A 22,375-nucleotide genomic window follows, 5' to 3' on the forward strand; every position below is an offset into this window, starting at 1 on the left:
CTCACAGAAATTAAAATGATGAAAACAATAAAAATAGCTACTAAAATAATCAATTAAAATCTCCCAATTAAAAATCACCCATCAGATCAGCAAATTTGTTGAAAAAGCCATGTCTTCAGGTCACGGCGGAAAGAGCGGAGGTCGGGGGCTGTCAGGAGCCCCGTGGGTAACCATTCGAGAGGGTCAGTGCACCCACAGAGAACGCACTCATCCTGGGCGCCACCAGCCAACATTGTCTGGCCGGTGGCACCCGGAGGAGGGCAGTCCTATGTGAGCGCACAGGGCGGTGGGAGGCAGGCAGAAGGTGGTCCTGCAGGTACCCCAGGCCCATGCCATGTATATACCACTTCATAGTGCTTTACAGCCCTCTCTAAATGGTTTACAGAGTCAGCATATTGACCACAACAATCTGGGTCTTCATTTGACCAACCTTGAAAGGATGGAAGGCTGAGTGAGAATCGAACTGCTGGCAGTTGCAGAATTAGCCTGCAATACAACATTCCAACCACTGCATCACCATGGCTCCATTTATGACAAGAATGCCTCCTACCTCCTATCCCGAGGGATTTTTTTACCCACTTGCTATCACACAGGATTTTTGTACTTGATATATAACTGTGTTTCAAAGCCTAGACGAGGGTTGTGCAAATTATTTTAATACAATGTTTTAAAAATATTTGCTTAATATGTTTCCTGTGAATAGGGTGTTATTTCTCTTAATTATGTTTGTATTCACACTATGTTAATACACTTTACTTAGACATACATACATGCATAACAACTTCCAGATCACACTATTCATTTTCAGGGTAAACAATCCAAGAAAGCAGACAGAAGAAATAGTAAACTAAAGAATTGAACAGTGTGATAAGAAAGGGGAAAGAAAATATGGCTAATTGTATCTGGTTCTTTTAAAAAGAATATTATTGTGCCTTTGAGTCAGTGAAGTTTTCTTGGCAAGATTTCAGAAATGATTGCCATTGCCTGCTTCCTAGGACTGAGAGAAAGTGACTGGCCCAAGATCACCTAGTTGGTTTTGTGCTTAAGGCAGAACTAGAGTTGCCAGTCTCCCAGTTTCTAGCCTGATGCCTTCATTACTACGCCAAATTGGCTCTCAAGTGTAGTATACATTAACATTATTCCAATATCAGCCTCATTATACAGTACTAAATTGTAGGGTAGTGAGGTGGCTCAACAGTTAAGATGCTGGGCTTGTTGGCTGGAAAGCTGGCAGCCCAGGTTCAAGTCCTGAGAGCCACACGACGGCGTGAGCTCCCATCTTTGCCCTAGTTCCTGCCAACCTAGCAGTTTGAAAGCATGCAAATGTGAAAGTCCATAGAGATTCTCAGTCACCCAGGTAATGGTTGTCCCAAATGTGCTTTTTCAGGAGGCAACTAAACTTTCTTGTTTTCTCTTTAAGGATGTTTCGCTTCTCATTCAAGAAGCATCTTCAGCTCTGACAGGATAGTGGGAAATGGAAGGATATATATTCTTTGCAGACAGCTGGTTATTTGAATCCTTTTAGAGGGCTGTTAAAACACTTGAAGGTTTATCTGTGTCCTCAGGATCACCTGAGCAATGCTCCTGGTTCCTGTAGTCTGCAATTTTCTCCTCTGGAAATCGATTCCTACTCTTACAACATTCAAAGTGTGTTCATCCCAAATTGTATAGCTAAAAGTGCTTCAATGACCCTCTAAAAGGATGCAAATGATCAGCTGTCTGCAAGGAATATAAATCCTTCCATTCCCCACTATCCTGTCAGTGCTGAAGAAGCTTTTTGGATGAGAAGTGAAACGGCCTCAAAGAGAAAATAAGAAAATCCAGTTGCCTCCTGAAAAAGCACCTTTGGGACATATGCAAATGTGAGTAGATAAATAGGTATTACTTTTGTGGGAAGCTGACAGCACTGGCCACTGGAAATGTCTTCGGACAGAGCTAGCTCAATGGCCTTGAAATGGAGATAAGCACAGCCCCCTTATTGTCAGCAATAAAATCCGCAGGGACCCCCTTATACTAAAACCTTCTCCATACCTTTCTGTTCTCAAACACCCTCTTTGCTCGCACCATTTTATATATCATCTTACTTTCCCCACCACCACTTCCAGTATTGTATCAGTGCAGTCCAACCATGAATTTCTCAGTCTTTTGCTTTCTCTCCCATTGATTTACATTTCCTTCAAATATTTGTTTTGTGATTCCATCTTCATTCATTCTCTTTAAATAATCAAATTCGTTCAATTTACTTTTCCATACTGGATCGTTCGTTTTTATTTTCTTTCCACGTTTATTCTTGACCCAATACACACATGCTCCCAGGATGGTATTCGCTTATCTTCGCTACTGGTTCGCAAATGTGAACATGTGCATGCGCCACCTCTGTGCTTGCACAGAGCCTTCTGCGCATGTGCAGAGCATCAAAAACAGAATGTGATAACATCCAGGCAGGTGGGCGGAGCCTCCCGCAGCCACCGCAACCGGTTTGCCAGAACCAGATAGAACCAGCTGAATACCACCACTGACATGCTCCTTATGTACATTATACCCACTGCTTACATGTTACATATGCATACCCCATGTCCTGTGTTTCCCAGAAAATAAGACCCTGTCTTATATTTTTTTGAACCCCAAAATAAGTGCTTGGACTTATTTTCAGGGATGTCTTATTATTTTGGGGCACATGGAGCAAGAAGGGGCTCCTCTTGCCGTCTTACTTGATTTCCAGCTGTCTCCCTAACTCTAACTAGAGGAAATGGTGGGGACCGGCTGCACATGTGTTTAAATATTTTCAGGGAGGGCTTATTTTTGGGGAGGGCTTATTTTAGCACATGCACTCAAAAGCCCGACTGGGCTTATTATCAGGGGATGTCGTATTTTAGGGGAAACAGGGTACACACACACACATCAGCATTTGCACATTATAAGTGCAGTTTTGCTTCCCTTCATTTACTGTATAACTTACATTTTCCCTACTAACACAACTCTTTCCTCTTTGATACATTACTTTTCAAACTCACGATCTTCATTACCCCATAGTATCTACTTAATATTCTCTGCAAATCATTTGTCTTCTCAGCCAGCAACACAGCATTATCTGCACACAAAGGTACATTCTACATTCACATCCCCAAGCATCTTGCTTCTAACATTACCATATGCATCCTGTTCATTATGCTTGAGGGGACAAGGGAAGATTACTCGGGGTTGTGTTATACCTGGGGGAAGTTCCTTCCGGCTCAGCTTCTGCTCTGTGCATCTGAGAGATATGTTTGTGAAGACTATCCAGGTATTCTCCTGTGAAAATACATGGCAGATTGTCTGGTTCTCCCCATTTCAACCCTTTGGAAGAGAAGCATACGTAGCTAAAAAGATTACGGTTGTCATTCTGAAGATGGAATTCCCACAGCCAGGGAGCATGCAAACCCCTGAGTAGTTTAAGTAACTGAAACAATCTCACACATTGCCATGTGCTCCGAAAAATAAACAAACCACAAAGGGAAATGCAGTCAGGGATTGAAAGAAACATTCCCAATTTCATCTTCAGGAATCATACCAGGATCTGCCAGACTTGCCCAGGAAAATTATTCCATCCCATAAAATATTCCCAGGCACTGTTACTGCCATAGGAACCATACGGATGAAAGTTGTTTTATTTAAAAAATTGATTTTCTGCTTTAAGAAATGATGGCACATTTCGTAACTGTTTAGATTCACAATGCCTGGTAACATATGGAGACTTGGTATGCAACTTCACAGGACTGTTAATGTAATTTGTCCAAAAATTCTTTTGTGAAAACAAAATCCTTCTGATTGCATTATCTGATATATGCACATTTTCCTTAGTGGACGTTTCAGTGGAAAATCTCTTCTAAGAAACAGTGGACCTTTGATTTAGTGGACTTTAATTTAGCAGACTTCAGTGCAGTGGACAAAGTTTGTCTGTGTATTGTATATTTTTGTACATTCAGATCTGAAAAATTCCACCTGCCATTTTACATATGCTAAAATATATAAAAGACTTATGAAAATGCTCTAGCATATGTATGTATGCATGTACGTACATACATATGTACCACAAATTCTACTGTGGGAAAATGGGAGGGGGGATTGTATAGAGTGAAGAGGATATGTAGTCAAAATAAAATTCTTTCTAGAAAATCAAGGCTGTTTGCCCTGCAGCTGTGCTGAGAAGAATGGGGAGGTATCTTCTGGTCTGGAGGGTACCCGATTGGTTCGTGTGGTGGACATGTAGGTGAAGGGGCAAGGACTTGAACTTTCTTTTGGGTGAGAAAAACCCGGAAGCCTTTAGATTCGGGTTTTCCCAGATGTGCCAATATGACATCTCTAATAAAAATTAGCTTTGAGGAAACTCAAACGTCGGAGTTTGATTTTGTTGAGAGTGTTATGTGGAACCCTGACAGACAGACATACATACATACATACATACATACATACATACATACATACATACATACATATCAGTGGTGAAATCCAATTTTTTTTACTACCAGTTCTGTGGGCTTGGCTTGGTGGGCGTGGCTTGGTAGGCATGGCAGGGGAAGGATACTGCAAAATCTCCATTCCCACCCCACTCCAGGGGAAGGATACTGCAACATTTCCATTCCCACCCCACTCTGGGGCTAGTCAGAGGTACCTTCAATACCAAAAGTCATGGTTAAAAGCTACATGAGCTATGTAGTTGCTCTGGATTCTGGGATTTTTAGGCTCATTCTCATTTAATCGGCAAGGATAATCCATATTATTTGAGCCGTGATGGCGCAGTGGTTAGAACGGAGTACTGCAGGCTACTTCTGCTGACTGCCGGTTGCCTGCAATTTGGCAGTTCAAATCTCATAAGGCTCAAGTTTGACTCAGCCTTCCATCCTTCTGAGGTCGGTAAAATGAGGACCCAGATTGTTGGGGACAATAGGCTGACTCTGTAAACTGCTTAGAGAGGGCTGTAAAGCACTGTGAAGTGGTATATAATTCTAAGTGCTATTGCTATTTCAGAGCCCAGACATCACCTGCCTGCGAAGGTGAAAAAAGTCATGGTCCCTATTAATCAAGGATTTCATTTCGTGATGTCCAATTAGCCTTACAGGTTTGGAATTCAAATCTGATATCATCCATTTCAATCATCTCTGTTTTGAAAAATAACATTTGGGATCTCAATTATCAATGAGGTGTATAAAACAATCCAAATGTCAAATTCTGTTCTTCGACATTCTGGAAAACCTCATGAGGTGGCAGCATCTATGTACTCTTGGCTAAACTTGAAAAACTAGGCAGAACTGAGGTATCAGGAAAGCCCAGATGATTTAGGGGGAGAAAGGCAGTGCACATCCTATATCTACAGCTGCCAAGAAATACAACATGGATGTTTACAAAGTCACCAGGAAGTAGATTCAATCCAAGCATTGACTTTACTTTACACTTTGGAAAAGATATGTAGAAAAATCTATCCTGTTCATCATGTTTTAAGTATCCCTCTGGTTGTTTCAAGAAATACAGCTAACCATGTTCTACTTTGTGTTTAGATCATTAACTTTTCCCTCAATAATCTGTTCTATAGGATAAGGCTGTCTGAGCTCAATATGGTGATGGATAGATGAGGATGGGAGACACCCATGTTCAAGGCTACCTTCAGCCATGAAATTTATTCAGATGACTTTTGGACAGTCACTATCTCTCAGACCAACCAATCTCCCAGGTTAATTGTCAGTGTGAATGGAAGGCATGGTGATCTATGAATTTGAGAAGGAAAGGTAGACTATGACTCTAATAAGTAACATTTGCATGCAGAATACAAATTTCAACCTTGATTTGTTTGTTTCATGCTGGACAAATTTAATTAGTAATAAACAAATCAGAATAGGAGGTAGTGATTAAAATTCAAATCAACGTCACAATCTGGGATATTGTGTTAGACTATTGAGAATATTGCATATTCTCCCTATTAAAGGCTGCTACCATCATTTAGAAACAGCAAAGGTAGGCATCTGGATGAGTGGTGCAGTGGCCTAGAGGTGGAGCTCTCGCCTCACGATCAGGAGGTTGTGAGTTCGATCCTAGGTAGCGATAGATATTTCTCTCTCTGAGCACAATGAGTAATATCTGCTGTGAACTCTGCATTGGCGACAGGAAGGGTATCCAGCCAGTAAACACTCAGCTCCATTCAGTTGCTCGGGCTCCACCCCAATGTAAGGGATTACGGGGTCATTAAATGAAAAAAAAAATGTAGGCATCTGGAAGATACCATTCTGATTATGGCATCAGTTTCCATTAGTTGAGTCACAATGTTAATAAGTAAATTATGTACAGAAAATACTTTGCATAGTTTACATGATGACATCATGATACAGATGAAGTCACCTAGCCCCTTTGTCTCCCATGGACATTTATGCAAATGGAGATATATTTATAATATCCAATATCCACACAGTGTTTCAGAAGCACATAGTCCTATAGAGATGCTCTTTCTCATGCCTATACAGACTGTGTTAAAAATACAGCATGATTTCATTCTACAGGTGGGAATATACAAACCTAAGCTATATAAACATATTTAGGGTATATTAGTCTTTGCATCTTTGATGCATAGAGAAGAGAGTCAGATTAGCACTTTCACTTACAAAATGGTTCATCTTCAATTTTCCATTAGAATAGTAAGACAAAAGAAGGGAAGAAGCAGAAGTACAGTGGTGGCCAAAATTGTGGCAACCTTTTGGGAAAAATGTATTTTCCAAAACTACCTAATAACATCACTTTTATTTGGAGTAGTACCATAAAATTATATATCATTGGAAAGATAATTTAATCAAGAATGTAATGCAATAACTTTTATGAAGGATTTGGAGAATAGCAGTTAGAGTATAAAGAAGAAAAGTGAAACACGTAGAAAAAACGAGATATACAAAAATTATCACCATAGAAAAAATGAGATATACTAAAATTATCATGTCAATTAATATTTAGTTGGGTAACCTTTAGCATGAATTACAATGCCTTCCCATGGAGTGAACCAAATCTTTTAGTTCTGCAGCTGTTATAATGTGAAACCAAGATTAAATGATTGCTTCTACTAACTGGGTTTTATTGCTGGGTCGCTTCTGACTAACAAGTTTCTTTAGTTGGCTCCATAGGTTTTCAATTGGGTTAAGGTCTGGGCTATTCCAGCAGTGGAGCATGATTATCTTGAAACTCCAAAATAAAAGTGGTGTATTAGCCACCAAAACTCAAAAATACACTTTTCCCAAATGGGAAAATTTTCCACAATTTTTCTGCAGGTCTCTTTGGAACCAAAAACAGTGACTATTTTTCTTACCTTTTACCTTTAGGCATCTTCGTATCTTGCTAATCAAAGTCCCTGAAGGGAGGACAAGAAGCAATGGATGGAAATTCCAAAGGTGTTTTTTCAAGAGGTGATTGGACTTTCTGTTTTTTTCTTTGAGGACATTTTGCTTCTCATCCAAGAAGCTTCTTCAGTTCTGACTGGATGGTGGGCATTGGAAGGATTTATACTCCTTGCAGACTGCTGGTCATTTGCATTCTTTTAGCGAGTCGTTAAGGTCACCTGGAGATGTAACTGTGTCCTCAAGGTCACCTGAGTAGTGCAAATGGGTGTGTGGAGCCTTCTTGGAACTATTGAAAGGACTGTGTTGTAGACTGGAGATAGATGATGTTGTATCCCTCCTCCTCTGTTGAGAAAGGGCTGTCCAATTTTAACATAGATGGCCTCTTTGACCCTTCTTTCAAACCAGTGGTCCTCTCTGTCCAAAATGTGGACTTTGCTGTCTTCAAAAGAGTGGACTTTGTTTTTTAAATGCAGATGGACTGTTGAATCTAGACTGGAGGGGTTTGTTCTCCTATGTTGTGCCATGCAGAGGACTATAAATCCTTCCATTCCCTACCAACCAGTCAGAGCTGAAGAAGCTTCTTGGAGGAAACAACAGAAAGTCCAGTTGCCTCTTCAAAAAGCACCTCTGGGACAATCATGACCTGGATGACTGAGAATCTCCACAGAAAATGAATGGAAACTTATCAAGAAGAGAACTAAGGAGAAATTTCCTGATAGTTAGAACAATTAATCAGTGAAACAACTTTCCTCCAGAAGATATGAGTGCTCCAACGCTGGCAGTTTTTAAAAAGAGATTTGACAAACATTTGTTTGAAATGGTATAGGATTTCCTGCTTGAGCAGGGGGTTGATCTAGAAGACCTCCAAGGTCCCTTCCAACTCTGTTATTTTGTTGTTATTATTGTATAGAGACACCACTAATAGTTGGAAGCATAAACTTGGATAGCATGAAAATAACAAAATGTTGATCATGACAACTTGAAACCAACCTGTAAACCGTGTGCTTTGTGTTTTGACATTACAATGCACATTTTGTCATTTGTCTCTCTTCCCCACAGCATAATTATGATACAAGATGAATTTCTCCCCCCACATACTCGCTATGATTCAAAGTGTAACTAGGGACAATGGAATTTTAGCATCCAGAACCATGGATGCTAACATCATCAATGTAATATATAAAGATTGCAAATTATATGCAATCAGGCTACAGTTTTTAAAAGGAAATCTTACTATTGGAATTAGCCTCCTCATCTTAAAGATACAAGTAGTTATGGCATCTTGTAGAAAGTTTGCACCATCACAGCATTGATTACATTAACTCAGATGGTAGAGATGCATAATTAGGTAAACTTAATAGGGCTTTGTCTCTAGCGAAAGCCTTAATTCTTTTTACATTTGCAGGTGGCTAAGTTTAATTATACAGTATGAACACCAGATGGATTTTCAGTTTTTGAGGCCTACATATATCCAGAGCAGGCACTGCTCAAAAACAGGTGGGGATGCTTGTAAATTTATCTCCCCATATGCTCCTGTTCTAGGCACAAATATAGATCACAAATTCCTTTGGGTTTAGATTCTTCACACCGACGCTCAGTTCTCACCTAAGACAAAATAAATGTTAAATACAAGTAGCAGGAAAGTTTGGGGATGTATAATCATGCAGCAGTTTCAGATGAAAAATTGTTCTGTGGGTTCTACTCCGTACAGTTTGAGAACAAATAATCATCTCATCTAAATGAGGATAATTTAAATGTGGGCTCTGATGACCAAACTAGATACATATTAATAAATAGATGTGGATTTCTTCTTTTTTATTAAAAAAAAAAATCACAAATTACTTCATAAATGAATTGTCTTACAATATCGACAATTAATCTATCCAAGCAATAAAGTAGATAAGGTTTATATGTTTTAATCTTCTCATGCTGTATTCATCCATATTGCCTGAGGGGAGATTTTTTTTAAGGGGGAGGGGTGAATTATACTGCTTCTAATTAATAATCCCATTAGTAGATGTTTCCTTATTAAGAGTGCATTCTACTCCATGTTGAGAAAAGCCATGCGTTGAATCTGGCTGAAAGCAGAAAGTGAGTCAGATTTTTTTTTTTTTTTTTATTCAAGGATACATGGATATCTTTTCTTTGATGGACAATTCCTAATTTAAACAAGCCAAATAGTCATTGTTGTGTATAAATGACACAATCTTTAAACTACAAAGTGGTTAGGAACACTTCTTTGGTTAGTTTAGAAAGTATAAACTGTCTATCTTGATTGGGGTCCAGGCAGCCCTCACTTAACAATGGTAATCGGGACAAGTAACTCCGTCACAAAGTGAGGGTGTTGCAAAGCATGATGTCATGTGACCATGCCCACTTGCGACAGCAGTTGCAACAGCAACTAGCAAGCAATTGGTTGTTTAGTCCATCTGCATCTGAAAGGCAAAGGTCACTCTTCTGAAGACAGCAAATTTCACATTCTGGACAGAGAGGACCATCGATTTGAGGATTTAAAAAGGTCATTTTGTTAAAACCGAACTCAGCAGAGAGAGAGGGATATGACACCACCTATCTCCTCTTAACAACACAGTCCTTTCAAAAGTCCCAAGAAGGTTCCACACCAGTGGTGGGATGCCCCCGATTCGGACCGGTTTGCAAGAACCAATAGTAAAACCGGCGGGAGGCCCAGTCCACCGCCCTGGATGTCGTCATCAGCAATCTGCGCAAGCGCATGCGCATGAACCCATTGCAAACCGGTAGTAAAGGTAAATAGAACCCACCCCTTGTCAGACTTCGATGCTATCTCAAAATAAATTTCCAAACTGCCAATCTTTAAGGAAATCTTCTCTTTATTTGAGCACAGCAACCGGATCATGACTCGATGCGGACAAGACTGACCTTTTGCCCCCCAATTCCTCCCTTTCCAATCCCCAATTATCTGCTTCTCATTGGCTATCTTCCAAGTCACTCCACTGACTTCTTGTCTCATCATTTCACAGGAATGTCCCCCCTCCCTTCATTTCCATGACGACCCAGCTTCAAAGGGATTTAGCAGGCAAAAGTTCAGGGCTTATCTCTCTCCTCTCTATGCCAGCGGTGAGACGCTGACACCCCTATTCCACACCCTTTTGCACTCTGCTTCAGGTGACTCTCAGCAATAGCAAAAGCACTTGGACTTATATACCGCTTCACAGTGCTTTTACAGCCCTCTCTAAGTGGTTTACAGAGTCAGCCTATTGCCCCCAACAATCTGGGTCCTCATTTTACCCACCTCGGAAGGATGGAAGGCTGAGTCAGCCTTGAGCCTGGTGAGATTCGAACTGCCAAATTGCAGGCAGCCGGCAGTCAGCAGAAATAGCCTGCAGAACTACATTCTAACCATAGTGCCACCACGGCTCTGAGGATACAGATAAACCACCCAAGTGGCCTCAACAACTCTCAGAGTCCTAACGACTGACCTTCAGAGTGCTAACAATCAGACGACTGCAAAGAACGCAAATCCTTCCAGTAGCTTTTTCAGTCAGTTAGAACTGAAAAAACTACTTGGATGAGAAGCAAAACATTTTCAAGGGGGAAAAAAAAGAAAGTCCAGTTGCCTTTGGAAAAGCACCTTTGGGTCAACCATTGCATGGATTATTGAGAACCTCCATAGACCTGGTCACAGAGCTCCATGATTGTTATTGGTGACCTCCATAAGTCCTCTTATTCTTGTGCCACTGTAACAGAATATCATTCAACATGCTTACATCTAAGTGGGGCTTTCCCCCCCCTCTTCTGCTTGATTTTTATACCAATAATAGCTGATAACCCGGTATTGCCCTGGTATTTATAGTTTTATTGGGTATTTTTAAAGGAAGGATTGGACTGTATGTGTTTTATTGTTGTGAGCCTCCCTGAGTCCTTTTGAAGATAGGGTGGCATATAAGTCCAAATAATAAATAAATAAATAAATTTATTTATCCCAATCCTGCCTTTGAGGTGATTATTTGCATTAGCAGGCACCTCCCCCAACAACTTGCCCTCTTTGCTTGAAGCTGAGGGCTTAGGGTGGGTTTTTTTAAAGAACCAATCCCCTTTACCAGAGGGAGCCCCCTTGTGGAGTTCTGTGAAGCCATTACCATGGTAACTCCACTGTGCTGTACAGTAGAAGCCATTTAAAGGCACAACAGGACTTGAATCCAAAATGCACACGATCACTGTCAAAAGTACTGTGATTTGACACTATAGATATAATTCATTCCTTTTCATTTCAGTGGCCCAGGCGTTCCAGAGTTATGCTGGAACACATACATACACACATACACACACACACACACACACTGAGGGGTGTTAGGGGTATTTTTTACCCCTTAAAAATACCTCTGTCTTACCCCCACAGTATTTTTTTCCAGAGTAAGTCATCTGTATACCAAATTTGGTTGAAATTGCTTGAGGCGTTCCAGAGTTATGCTGGAACACACACACACACACACACACACACACAGAGAGAGAGAGAGAGAGAGAGAGAGAGAGACAGAGACAGAGACAGAGACAGAGACAGAGACAGAGACAGAGACAGAGACAGAGACAGAGACAGAGACAGACAGACAGATAGATAGATAGATAACACATACAAATGGTCATATTACCGTGAGAGTTCCTTTGGCAGAGTAAGCAGCATAGGAGTATGAAAGGTCTTGACTGTAGTGTGTTTGGGTCTCCTTGTTACATGGCTGTCCATTAGGATAATAACATTCCCCAGTGTTATTCAGGGTCACTGTATTTGGAGAAGAGCCTGGCAGGTCAAGCAAGACAGTGTAATTGATGAGCTGGACATCTTCAAGACCAAAGGATGTCCACTGACCCAGAAGTTTTGTTGCAACATCTCTATCTTTTTTTCCATTCTGCTGCATCAAGTTTCTACAAGAAACAATAACAAATACAATTGGGTGTATGGATTAGCTTTTCCAATAAAAATTAAGCTTTTGATTATATACGTAGGTAACTTGGAATCTATGTTTTGTTTATAAATCAAAGAAAGAAAGGAAAAACGTTGCTCTAGGAATATCTACTAGATGAGTTTACTTATTGTATTAAGTCATTGTTTACCTAAGTATGATTGGAGAATAAACCACAATTATCTGAGTTTGCACAATAGCATGTTAAACCCATGGTTAAAAAACCACATTTGCTGGTTTCAACCAGCAGATTAACTAAGATCTGAGCCAAATTATGACTTATCATGATATGAAAATCCAGACATTATGTTGGACCAGTTATAAACACATAAAAACAACATTAATTGTCTCTTTCTCTGAGGGAGAAGGACAGTTCAGAAATAGATAGATGATAGATAGATAGATAGATAGATAGATAGATAGATAGATAGATAGATAGACAGATAGATAGTTTATTTAATGGAAACAGACTAGATACTAGGGAAGTTGAGCTAAGAAAATATTGTTGTGGCCGGCCAGCTGCCAGCAGAGCTGACGGCAGACTCAGACTATGAGGAGGTTGGGGAGGAACTTGGGCCAGTTCTAGAGTCTGAGGAAGGCTCTGATGGATGCTCTGCATCGGACACAGACATAGAGCCAGGGCCATCCAACATTTCCCAGCCAGCAGAGAGGCAGCTGCCTTTGGAGGCTGATATGAGTGAGAAGGAAGAACAGCTGGGGCCTGTTCCAGATGCACGTATGCACAGAGCAGTTAGCAGAGGTGAACAACGGAGGACAAGGAGTCGACTCGGGAAGCAAATCACACATGGACGCTGAATGGTCCCTCCCTGGCTGGGGAATAAATAAAAGGAAAGGGGAGTGGTTGTCGTAGGAGACAACAGTTCATATTTCTGAAGATTTTGCTCATTATGTTTCATGTCACAAAGACTGCTTGCCAGAACTTAATTTGCAGCCTTTCAGCTGGGAGCTCACCGCCTTGTAATTATCGCAAGGAACTGATAAAGTCTGTTACTGCAGTTAGCTCCTTGAAGGACTATTGCCTGGACTTTTCAGTGGGTGAAGGCAATTAATTCACAAAAGGTAAATAAAGAGGGTTGTTTTTTTTTTTTGTGACCAGGAGTCAGTTTCTTGCTTCTGCTAAGGCTGGGTCAGAACAAATATATAGTTAACTAAACCATGAAAGTATGAAGTGGCATGTACATAATAATTGGCTAGATATTCCAAGCATGATTCTCAGAAGCCAGATAAGCAGATGTCAAAAAATATGATGGCAGCAGGAAGTTTAGGGAACATGAACATCCAGAGTCACAAAATTATGTTAAACCATTGATGCCATCTTGACAGATAACTTTAAAAAGAATCAAGGCATACATATATGAAACTCAAGGTGGTACACATACCTACTACTCCTTCCTCCTTCTATTTTTCCCACAACAACCACAACTCAGGCGTGGCTTCTTTTTAAAGTTATCTATATACATACACATACAAAGTAATAAAGGCAAGATAAAAATAGAAATAAATAAAAATAATTAAATAAAATTGAGCATCATAAAACTATTGTGAAGAAAGAAGTTCGTTCATGGTTTTCCCAAGGATTTTAATTTAGGAGCCGTGGTGGCGCAGTGGTTAGAATGCAGTATTGTAGGCTAACTCTGCCCACTGCCAGGAGTTCAATCTTTTTTTTAAAATAAATTTTATTATTTTTTTCAAATTATAATCAACACAAGACAAAAACATTGTTTATACATACAAACAAAAACCATACATTCCCCTCCCTCCCTCCCCCATTCACATCACTAAACATAAAAAAAACACGTCTATCCCAGCAGATATTGGTCCTGCCCTCATTGGTAAATAATTATGCCCACAACACGGAATAAGGTAGGTAATCCCCAAATGTGATTTTCATACAATTATTTTTCAATCTAAATAAGTATATCTCTCTTCATATTAACATAGGCCCTCACTTCATCTCAATTCTTTTATTCAACCACCGATACCAACTGTCCCAACTTTGAAAAAATTCAGAATCCTCTTTTTCTTTCAACATATACATCATTCTATCCGCCTCAGCGCACTCTAATTCTTTGTTTATAATTTGGGCACTAGCTGGTATCTCTTTTCATTTCCACTGTTGGGCGAACATTATTCTAGCTGCAACTAAAATATGTAGCGTGAGATACCATTTTTTCTTGCTCAGCCCCTCTGGGCAAATACCTAGTAAATATATCTCAGGTTTCCATTGGAGGTCCATACTCTGGTTTCTCTTCAGATCGTATAAATCTTTCGCCAGGAGTTCAGTCTTGACTGGTTCAAGGTTGACTCAACCTTCCTTCCTTCCAAAGTTGGTAAAATGAGGCCCCAGATTGTTGTGGGCAATATGCTGGCTCTGTAAACCACTTAGAGAGGGCTGTAAAGCATTATGAAGCGGTATTCTGACCTAGGCTTACTTAGAAAACATAAAGCACAATCTTAGTCCCGGCATACCTCTTTTATTCATATGGCTGTGAATTATTGTCACTCGCAGTCTGAAAGGCTTCACAAACAGTCTTTCAGGAGAATGTTTATAAACACCTACCTTATCTCCCTTGGAATGCTGCCAGAGAACTAATTGCCAAATGCAGGGCAAGACCAAACTTAGCACAGAGTCAAACAGAACTTTCCGAAGCTTGAACCGACCAGATGAACTAATAGCTTCCTGCAAAAGCTCACATCCTGTTTGCTCCTCTTTTATTTCTTATAGGAGGGGCCAGTCATCTCCAAGCCTTACTCCCAAGTTGACCCTGTTTTCTTAATTGTTCTTGTCTTCTGGCAGTTCTACGCACACTGAGAACAGGCTCACACTGTTCTTCTGTCTCGCTGACGTCAGACTGTGGAGGCTCTGGAGGCAGCAAAGAACTACCAGATGGCCTTGGCCCCCTCTCTGCCTCCGACTCAGAGCCCTCATCCGAGCCTTCCCAGACTCCAGGACTGTCCCATGTTCCTCCCCAACCTCCTCACTGTCCAAATCTGCTGCCAGCTCTGCTGGCCGCTGGGGGGACCACAACAAGCGGTGTATGGCTAAGTGCTATTGCTATTTCTGTTTGTCTGAATTTACTTATGAAAAATAACAATTATGTCAAACCATATCATTAATTGCCTGAGCTTGATTTCTCCATCAAAGTTACTATAAACTTTGTAATACTTCTTTTATTTCTATACCACATTTACCATGTTGTTAAGAAATATGCAAAGCCATAGCAGAAATTATATGTGACATTGTCACAATCTGAGGGGTATTTGTTTTCCCATATGTCTCTATTGTCAATTGTCATTTATATGTCAATCCATGAATGATACAATACGCATCTATTCTTACTGGAGGTCATCTGTCTCCCATTTCAAATCCTGCCTCTCTCTTTCTTAGAAGGTTACTTTTCCTTTTTGTAGACATTTAATTAAAAGTTTTAAAAAGAAGATAAAAACTAACAAAATCTAATAAAAGTAAAAAAAGAAAAGAAGGAAAAAAAGAAAAGTACAAAAGAAAAAGATAAAGAGAAATAGGAAAATAAAGCTTCCAATTTCCTTTGCAGCAAGTACAGGTATGAATTCATAGTTATCTCTTACTCTATGATTACAAAAAAGACTCTCTCTTTTTTTCTAGTATTTAATATTTTCGGATCTTCAAAACCAGAAATTAAAATGTCAATTTTCTGTTTCAGGCAAAAAAGTTTATAAGGGTTTTCCAATCAGCAGTAAATGTAGATGCTTTTTCTTTAAACAAGGAAACCTATGTAGTCATCTCTGAACGTTCCATCATTTTCACCAACTATTGTCCCATTATGGGTAGTGCTGAACCTTTCCACTTCATCATCATCATCATTTAATGACCCCATCAGTGGTGAGATTCAAAAAAATTTACTACTGGTTCTGTGGGTGTGGCTTGGTGGGTGTGGCTTGGTGGGCATGGCAGGGGAAGGATACTGTAAAATCTCCATTCCCACCCCACTCCAGGGGAAGGTTACTGCAAAATCCCCATTTCCTCCCGATCAGCTGGGACTCAGGAGGCAGAAAAAACAGCTATATCTTTTTTCAGTGTCTCTACATCATGTTGGATGGTTATTAGTTGTTCAAATATTGAAACAACTGTTTGCGCTGGGAGAAGGCATTGCTTTACCATAAACTCTGTCATATTCTCCCACGGTAAGCTCTCCACACTCTGAATTAGTTTATTGTTAACCTTTTTAGTCTTTATCTCAGTCTCCATATCGGCTGTAGCTGAACTCATTGTTTGTGAAAACAGCTGGCTGTCATTTTGCTCCCCTCCCCCCAGATCGGGAAAGTCTAGTATCTGCTGTTTTGTCAGATCTCTTTGCAGATCCCGTTCTAACCTCTCCAGATTGTTGGAAAGAGAGTGCAACTCTCTTGTCAGCAAAGTGCTCCTCAATTTATGGTTGTTTTGCATTCTTCACTGGTGGGAGACATCCCTTCTTTCTTTTCCCCATGCCTTATTAGTCCTCAGCAGCCAAAACTTTGTCTGTATTGTGGTCTACGCTGTTATTGTCTCTGAAAAGTATTATTTAAATAAAAAGGATCCAATGGGGATACTAAAAATTGATAAAATAAAATAAAACCAAGAGGAGCTGCTTCAAACACACTCTGGCAGCAGGAGCCCCGTCCCTCCACCCCCTCAGGAGGCAGAGAATAGATGGGGGCGGGGCCAGTCAGAGGTGGTATATATTGGTTCTCTGAACTATCAAAATTTTCACTACCGGTTCTCCAGAACTGGTCAGAAACTGCTGAATACCACCTCTGGACCACATAATCCCTTGCAGGGTGGAGTCTGGACAACTGAATGGAGCTAGCAGCTGGATGCCCTTCCTGTCACCAGCTGAACCTTTCCACTTGTGAGCATATAATAATCTTGCTGCAATTATCATATACAAGAATGCAATGTTCCATGATTTTTTCCCCCTAGTTGTCTCTCCATTAATCCCAAAAAGAAAAGAAAAAACTCTGTTGGTTACTGTCAGCCGGATCTGCAGAATGTGATTTGCAGATTGCTTGCCCTCGGCTGCCATGAAAACGGGAAGGGTGGTTTTGGCATTTGGGGTGGGGAAGTGAGCTGGTGTGAAGTGTTCCCCTGAGAATCGAAAGGGAGGTTTGCTACCTATCAATGGAATGAAGTTTATTTATTTATTTATTTGTCAACAAGTACAAGGAAACAAGTAACAGTATAGACATAGACATGGACACATGAAAATTTTTTTGGCACAAATAAAAGGAAATAAATAAGCAAAAGATAGCCATAAACACATAAAATGAGTACATATAAATGGGGACAGTAGGACAGGGATGGTGCACTTAGGCCCCCTTAGGGACCTCTTAAGAAACATGAAAGGTCCACGGTAGACAGTTTAAGGTAAAAGGTATGGGGATTAGAGAGACTAACAACAGGATCAGGTAGGGTGTTCCAGACATTTTACTACTACTATTGCAGAACTCATATTTCCTACAATCAAGATTAGAGTGAATTACATTGAGTTTGAATCTATTGTTAGCCCTTGTGTTATTGCGGTTGAAATTAAAGTACTTATTTACAGGTAGCACGTTTTGGTAAATAATCTTATGAGCTAAGCATAGGTTGCAATGTAGATGGCATAATTTGAGACTATCGAGGCCTAAAATTTCAAGCCTGGTGATATAGGGAATTGTATTTCGAGCAGAAGATTTGAGTACTAGTAAAATATCTCTAGAAGAGTACTCAAAAGTTCTTTGGACTTTTCCAAGGCCAACTGTCCTGGGACTCTGGAGGCATCCAACATCTGCTGAAGAGCTTTCCCATAACATCATATTGGACACTGATTGGTTTTTATGGGCTGGACCCTGGGGGTAGGGATTTGAGCTGACTTCCAATGTGTAATTTTCGTGTGGACTATCTTGCCTTGCTTTTGCCGCCATCAGTTCATTCTTAGTAAAAGTACCTTTTCTCTAAATCTATGGAGTTGAGGGTTTCCTTTCCTAAGATTTGAATGGAGGCAGACCTGACAGTTACTTTACCAAAGTGCTGTGCTCCTTCAGAGTCATCGTGTCAGTTGGACAGTACAGAATGATGAAGTAAAGGTTAAATGTCAAGCTTAGAGGAGCCACAAATCTGGTCACTTTGGACTTTGCATTTGTCTTCTGGTGCCCATTTAATTGAAAAACAGAGATTATTTTCAGACAAATTAGCAAGACATTCATCACCTCTGATCTATTCTAACAGCACACACTTTTCAAGAGGAGTAGGCTTACGCTAAAGGCTTGGGAGCTCTTTTCAAGAGGAATAATAGCCAAAGGTCAGCTCTTTGGACTTAATCTTTTCCACTTTATCTCCAATAAGTCTTCAAATAGTCTGCACAAAATAGACAAGTTAATCCAATCACTAGTACATTACAAGCCAGTGATTTCATCGGCTGTGCCCTTTAATGGAATGACATGAACTTGGACAGTCCCAATACGTGCCAAGTCATTTGATTAACACAAATTCTCCAGGAGTATCCACATTTCCCATCAGTATTAGACTGAATAATGAAAGAAAAGCCACCCCATTACAAACAAGATCTAGGTACTTCCACATCATAAGCATGTTCTTCATTGCAGGGGGTAATTTTAAAAGAAGATTACAATTATAGAAACCGGTTGTTGTTGTTTTTTCATTGCAAAATGAAATATGCTCTCTACTCAATAATTAAATGAAAACAGTTTTAAAACTTCAGTGACAATATACTTGATTGATTTTTTTTAAAGCATTGCGTTCCTTATTTGCTTCATATTTTATTTTCAGAATATTAAAATGCAGGTGCAAATCATGCCTTAAGCTTTATTAAAGCCCATCCGCAGATATGAAGTGTTTTTAATTAGTCTTGGGGATAATGCAATCTTGCACACACACACACACAAAAAATGCTAGTAAAATTTCTAGCAAGATTAGGTCAGTGAACTTAAGTTATACCTCAGTATATCAGATCAGTCTACCTGAAGTTTCTTCCAAGCAACTCCAGGTGGATACCCTATAATTAATAAAATTTCTAAGCAGCTTCCAACTCTAGAGCAGATTTTTCTTGAAAGTTAAAGTTTTTGTTATGTCCTTCAATCCTTAATCCAGCAAAAATAAGATTTAACTAGATCCTTTAGAAAGCATCAAAGTCACAATTTGTTCCAATCTTTTCAATGGTAATTGCTGAGTTTCCCAACTGCATATAATACCGTATCTTTGCTTTCTCGCTAATTATGAGTGAATGTAAACATTATTCATCCATGTTTAATTCGACTTTTGTTACAGAGTTTGGACAATTCTTTAGCTCTGACAGGATAGTGGGGAATGGAAGGATATTCCTTGCAGACAGCTGGTCATTTATAGGACACAGATAAACCTCCAAGTGCCTCAATGACCCTCTAAAAGGATCACATGACCAGCTGTCTGCAAGGAATACATATCTTTTCAGTCCCCACTATCCTGTCAGAGCTGAAGAAGCTTCTTGGATGAGAAGCAAAACATTTTTTAAAAAAACAAGGAAGTCTAGTTGCCTCCAGAAAAAGCACCTTTGGGATAACCATGATCTGGATGACTGAGAATCTCTACAGACTTTCCACTTCTGTTATTCTATCTGTCTGGCGGTCTGGTCTGTTAGACTATGGAAGGATGTTAATGATTTTTCATAATGTTTTTAAGTGTGATAAATAACTAGGTAGTGAGGATAGATGGGTAGCTAGAAAGAGAGAAAGATAGATGGAGAGAGAGTGAGGTGGATAGACAAATAGACATCTTATCTGTATCTTTTTTCTTAAAGACGGGAGAAATAAAAGTTCTTCTTCATTATCTCTAAATAAATAAATCACATACAAAAGTTATAATCCTTTATGTACGTCAGGACATTTTAGGATGGTAAAGTGACCATCATCATTTTAAAGGACTATACATGGAACCAAGTGCCCTTGTCTGTGTCTGTCTGTCTCTTAACCATATAAGGAAAAACCATATTAAATCAATGAGAAATCTAATCAGTACAAATCCTGCTGTGGAAGAGATCCAATTATCAGCCTTGAATATATTTTTCTCTTTACCTGTTGGCCCTATTTACTCATTGGGTGTCAGGCGTACCTCTGTTCAAAACCCAAGAAAGAAATCCCCTGGACTCCATGTTTGTAGAGAAGAAGTACTTTTACTGAGTTTGAAATGATAGCAACGAAAGAAAAGCAAGATCTGAAGCAAAAGGCACGAAAGTTACATATTGAAAATATCCCCAAATCCCTCCCCCCAAAAGGACCCAGGCTGAATGTCCAATATAACGGTGTCATGTGGGGCGCATCTTCAGGTGTTTTTATCCATCTGGTATTCCGGGATGGTTGACCTTGACTGGGTATAAACAAGTCCATTCAGCTGCGCAGTACATCATGGGAGCAATCCTCCCTTTTTGTTCACACAGGCCATCTCTCTCCAGCTCACTTCCCCACCCAAATGCCAATCTTCCCCCCCCCCCGGTTACTATGGCAGCCGATAGCAAACAAGCATCATAGAGGCTGACATTGGGCATGGAATCACAATTCTACAAACAACCCTACCTGAATGGAATGATTCTCCCCAATCTTCTGCTCCAGCGCCGTGGCCTACACATTCACATATAAGATGTTTTTGTAAGATAAGGAAGTTGAAAACCATTGGTTCAATCTATCCAGAGATATACCACAAGGTATCATTGTTCACAATTTATACTATAAAGCTCCAGCAATCGGACTGCAATTGTGTGAGTCAGGAAAGAAGCTGCAAAGTTCCTGAAGGGGAGAAAGCAATTTGTCTATACAGCTCATCAGTTCACAACAATCATAATGCTAGTATTTCTTGTCAGGCCAGCAGTGTGATAGTCCCTAATGGTAGAAGGATAGAGCTTGTCTCTGTAGAAAAATGAACACTGATAGAAGCCAGCATTTTGATATCAAATAGGCATGAATGGAAAGTGTGATATGGATCAATCAGGATGGCTGGTAAAGGATGCAGGCTGATTATTGGCACAGACGTTGAATAAATTATGTCAATTTCATTTTTGTGGAACTTCTAATGTATGCACTTTTGCTACCATATACACTCAGTGGGTATTTTATTTTGTTCAAAAAAATGAGATAGAAACCTGAATTTTCAATTACAAAGGATTACCGTATTTTTTGGACTATAAGACACACAGGAGTAAAAGACGCACCTTAGTTTTTGGGGAGGAAAATAAGAAAAAAGCTGATTGGCAGGTGGATCGGCTTCCTGGAATACCCCCAATCAGCTGTTCCCAGAGGTGAATTTTAGCAACAGGTTCCTTGGTTGTGAGCTCTGTGCCTTGCTTTTTTTCAGCCTCTGAAACCTCCCTTTAAGAGGCTTTTTTTCAGCCTCTGAAGCCTCCTTTAAGAGGCTTTTTTTATCCTCTGAAACTTCTGTTTCAGAGGCCTTTTTTCCAGCCTCTGAAACCTCCCTTTAAGAGGCTTTTTTTCCAGCCTCTGAAACCTCCATTTCAGAGGCTTTTTTCAGACTCTGAACTTCCGTTTCAGAGGCTGGGCATTTGGTGTTTTCACCCTGTCAGATGTAAATGCCTTATTCTCCAATGTGTAAATAATGTATATATGGAACATCAGAGGTTAACTTATTCTTTGGACTTTAATGTATTCATAACTTACCACTCCCATTCCTAGCTCCACCCCTTGTATATATAAGGAGCCACCCTCACCATTCTCGTTGCTTCTACCTTGAATATTCAGTGAATATAGAATGCCTATCATAATTAAAAAGAAATATATTTAAAGCTTTAACTTCTATTATCTTTATTGAGTCTGATCCTGGAAATATTGCAACAAGCTGGTAGCAGAGGATGGTTAATTGACTCAATAAGTAATTAAAAATGTCCAAGAAAGATAGGCCCAACACCAGGGCCTACAGCAAAGAAATAGAAACTGATCAAGAGATGATCAACGAATCCACCAATGCGATTTCGAGAGAATCCGAAGAATACACCACTGAAGAAGAAGAACTAATGAGTGAAAATAATGACCAGAAAGAAATCGAAATAGAAAATAACGAACTCA

The 22,375-nt window shown here is 39.9% G+C and overlaps 1 protein-coding gene across 5 annotated transcripts in view; it reads right to left on the reverse strand.

The window, feature by feature from the left end:
- Nucleotides 1–22,375, reverse strand: part of NAALADL2 (N-acetylated alpha-linked acidic dipeptidase like 2) — a 934,597-nt gene that overhangs the window by 366,984 nt on the left and 545,238 nt on the right. For all 5 annotated transcript variants that reach the window (XM_087872505.1, XM_087872507.1, XM_087872506.1 and 2 more), the window contains one exon: nt 11,981–12,251. In XM_087872505.1, coding sequence (XP_087728631.1) covers nt 11,981–12,251 — 271 coding nt within the window. The remainder of the gene's footprint in view (nt 1–11,980; nt 12,252–22,375) is intronic.

Source organism: Pantherophis guttatus, chromosome 6, assembly GCF_059756535.1.
Source record: "Pantherophis guttatus breed Tessera chromosome 6, ASM5975653v1, whole genome shotgun sequence".
Classification (NCBI taxonomy): Eukaryota; Metazoa; Chordata; class Lepidosauria; order Squamata; family Colubridae; genus Pantherophis; species Pantherophis guttatus.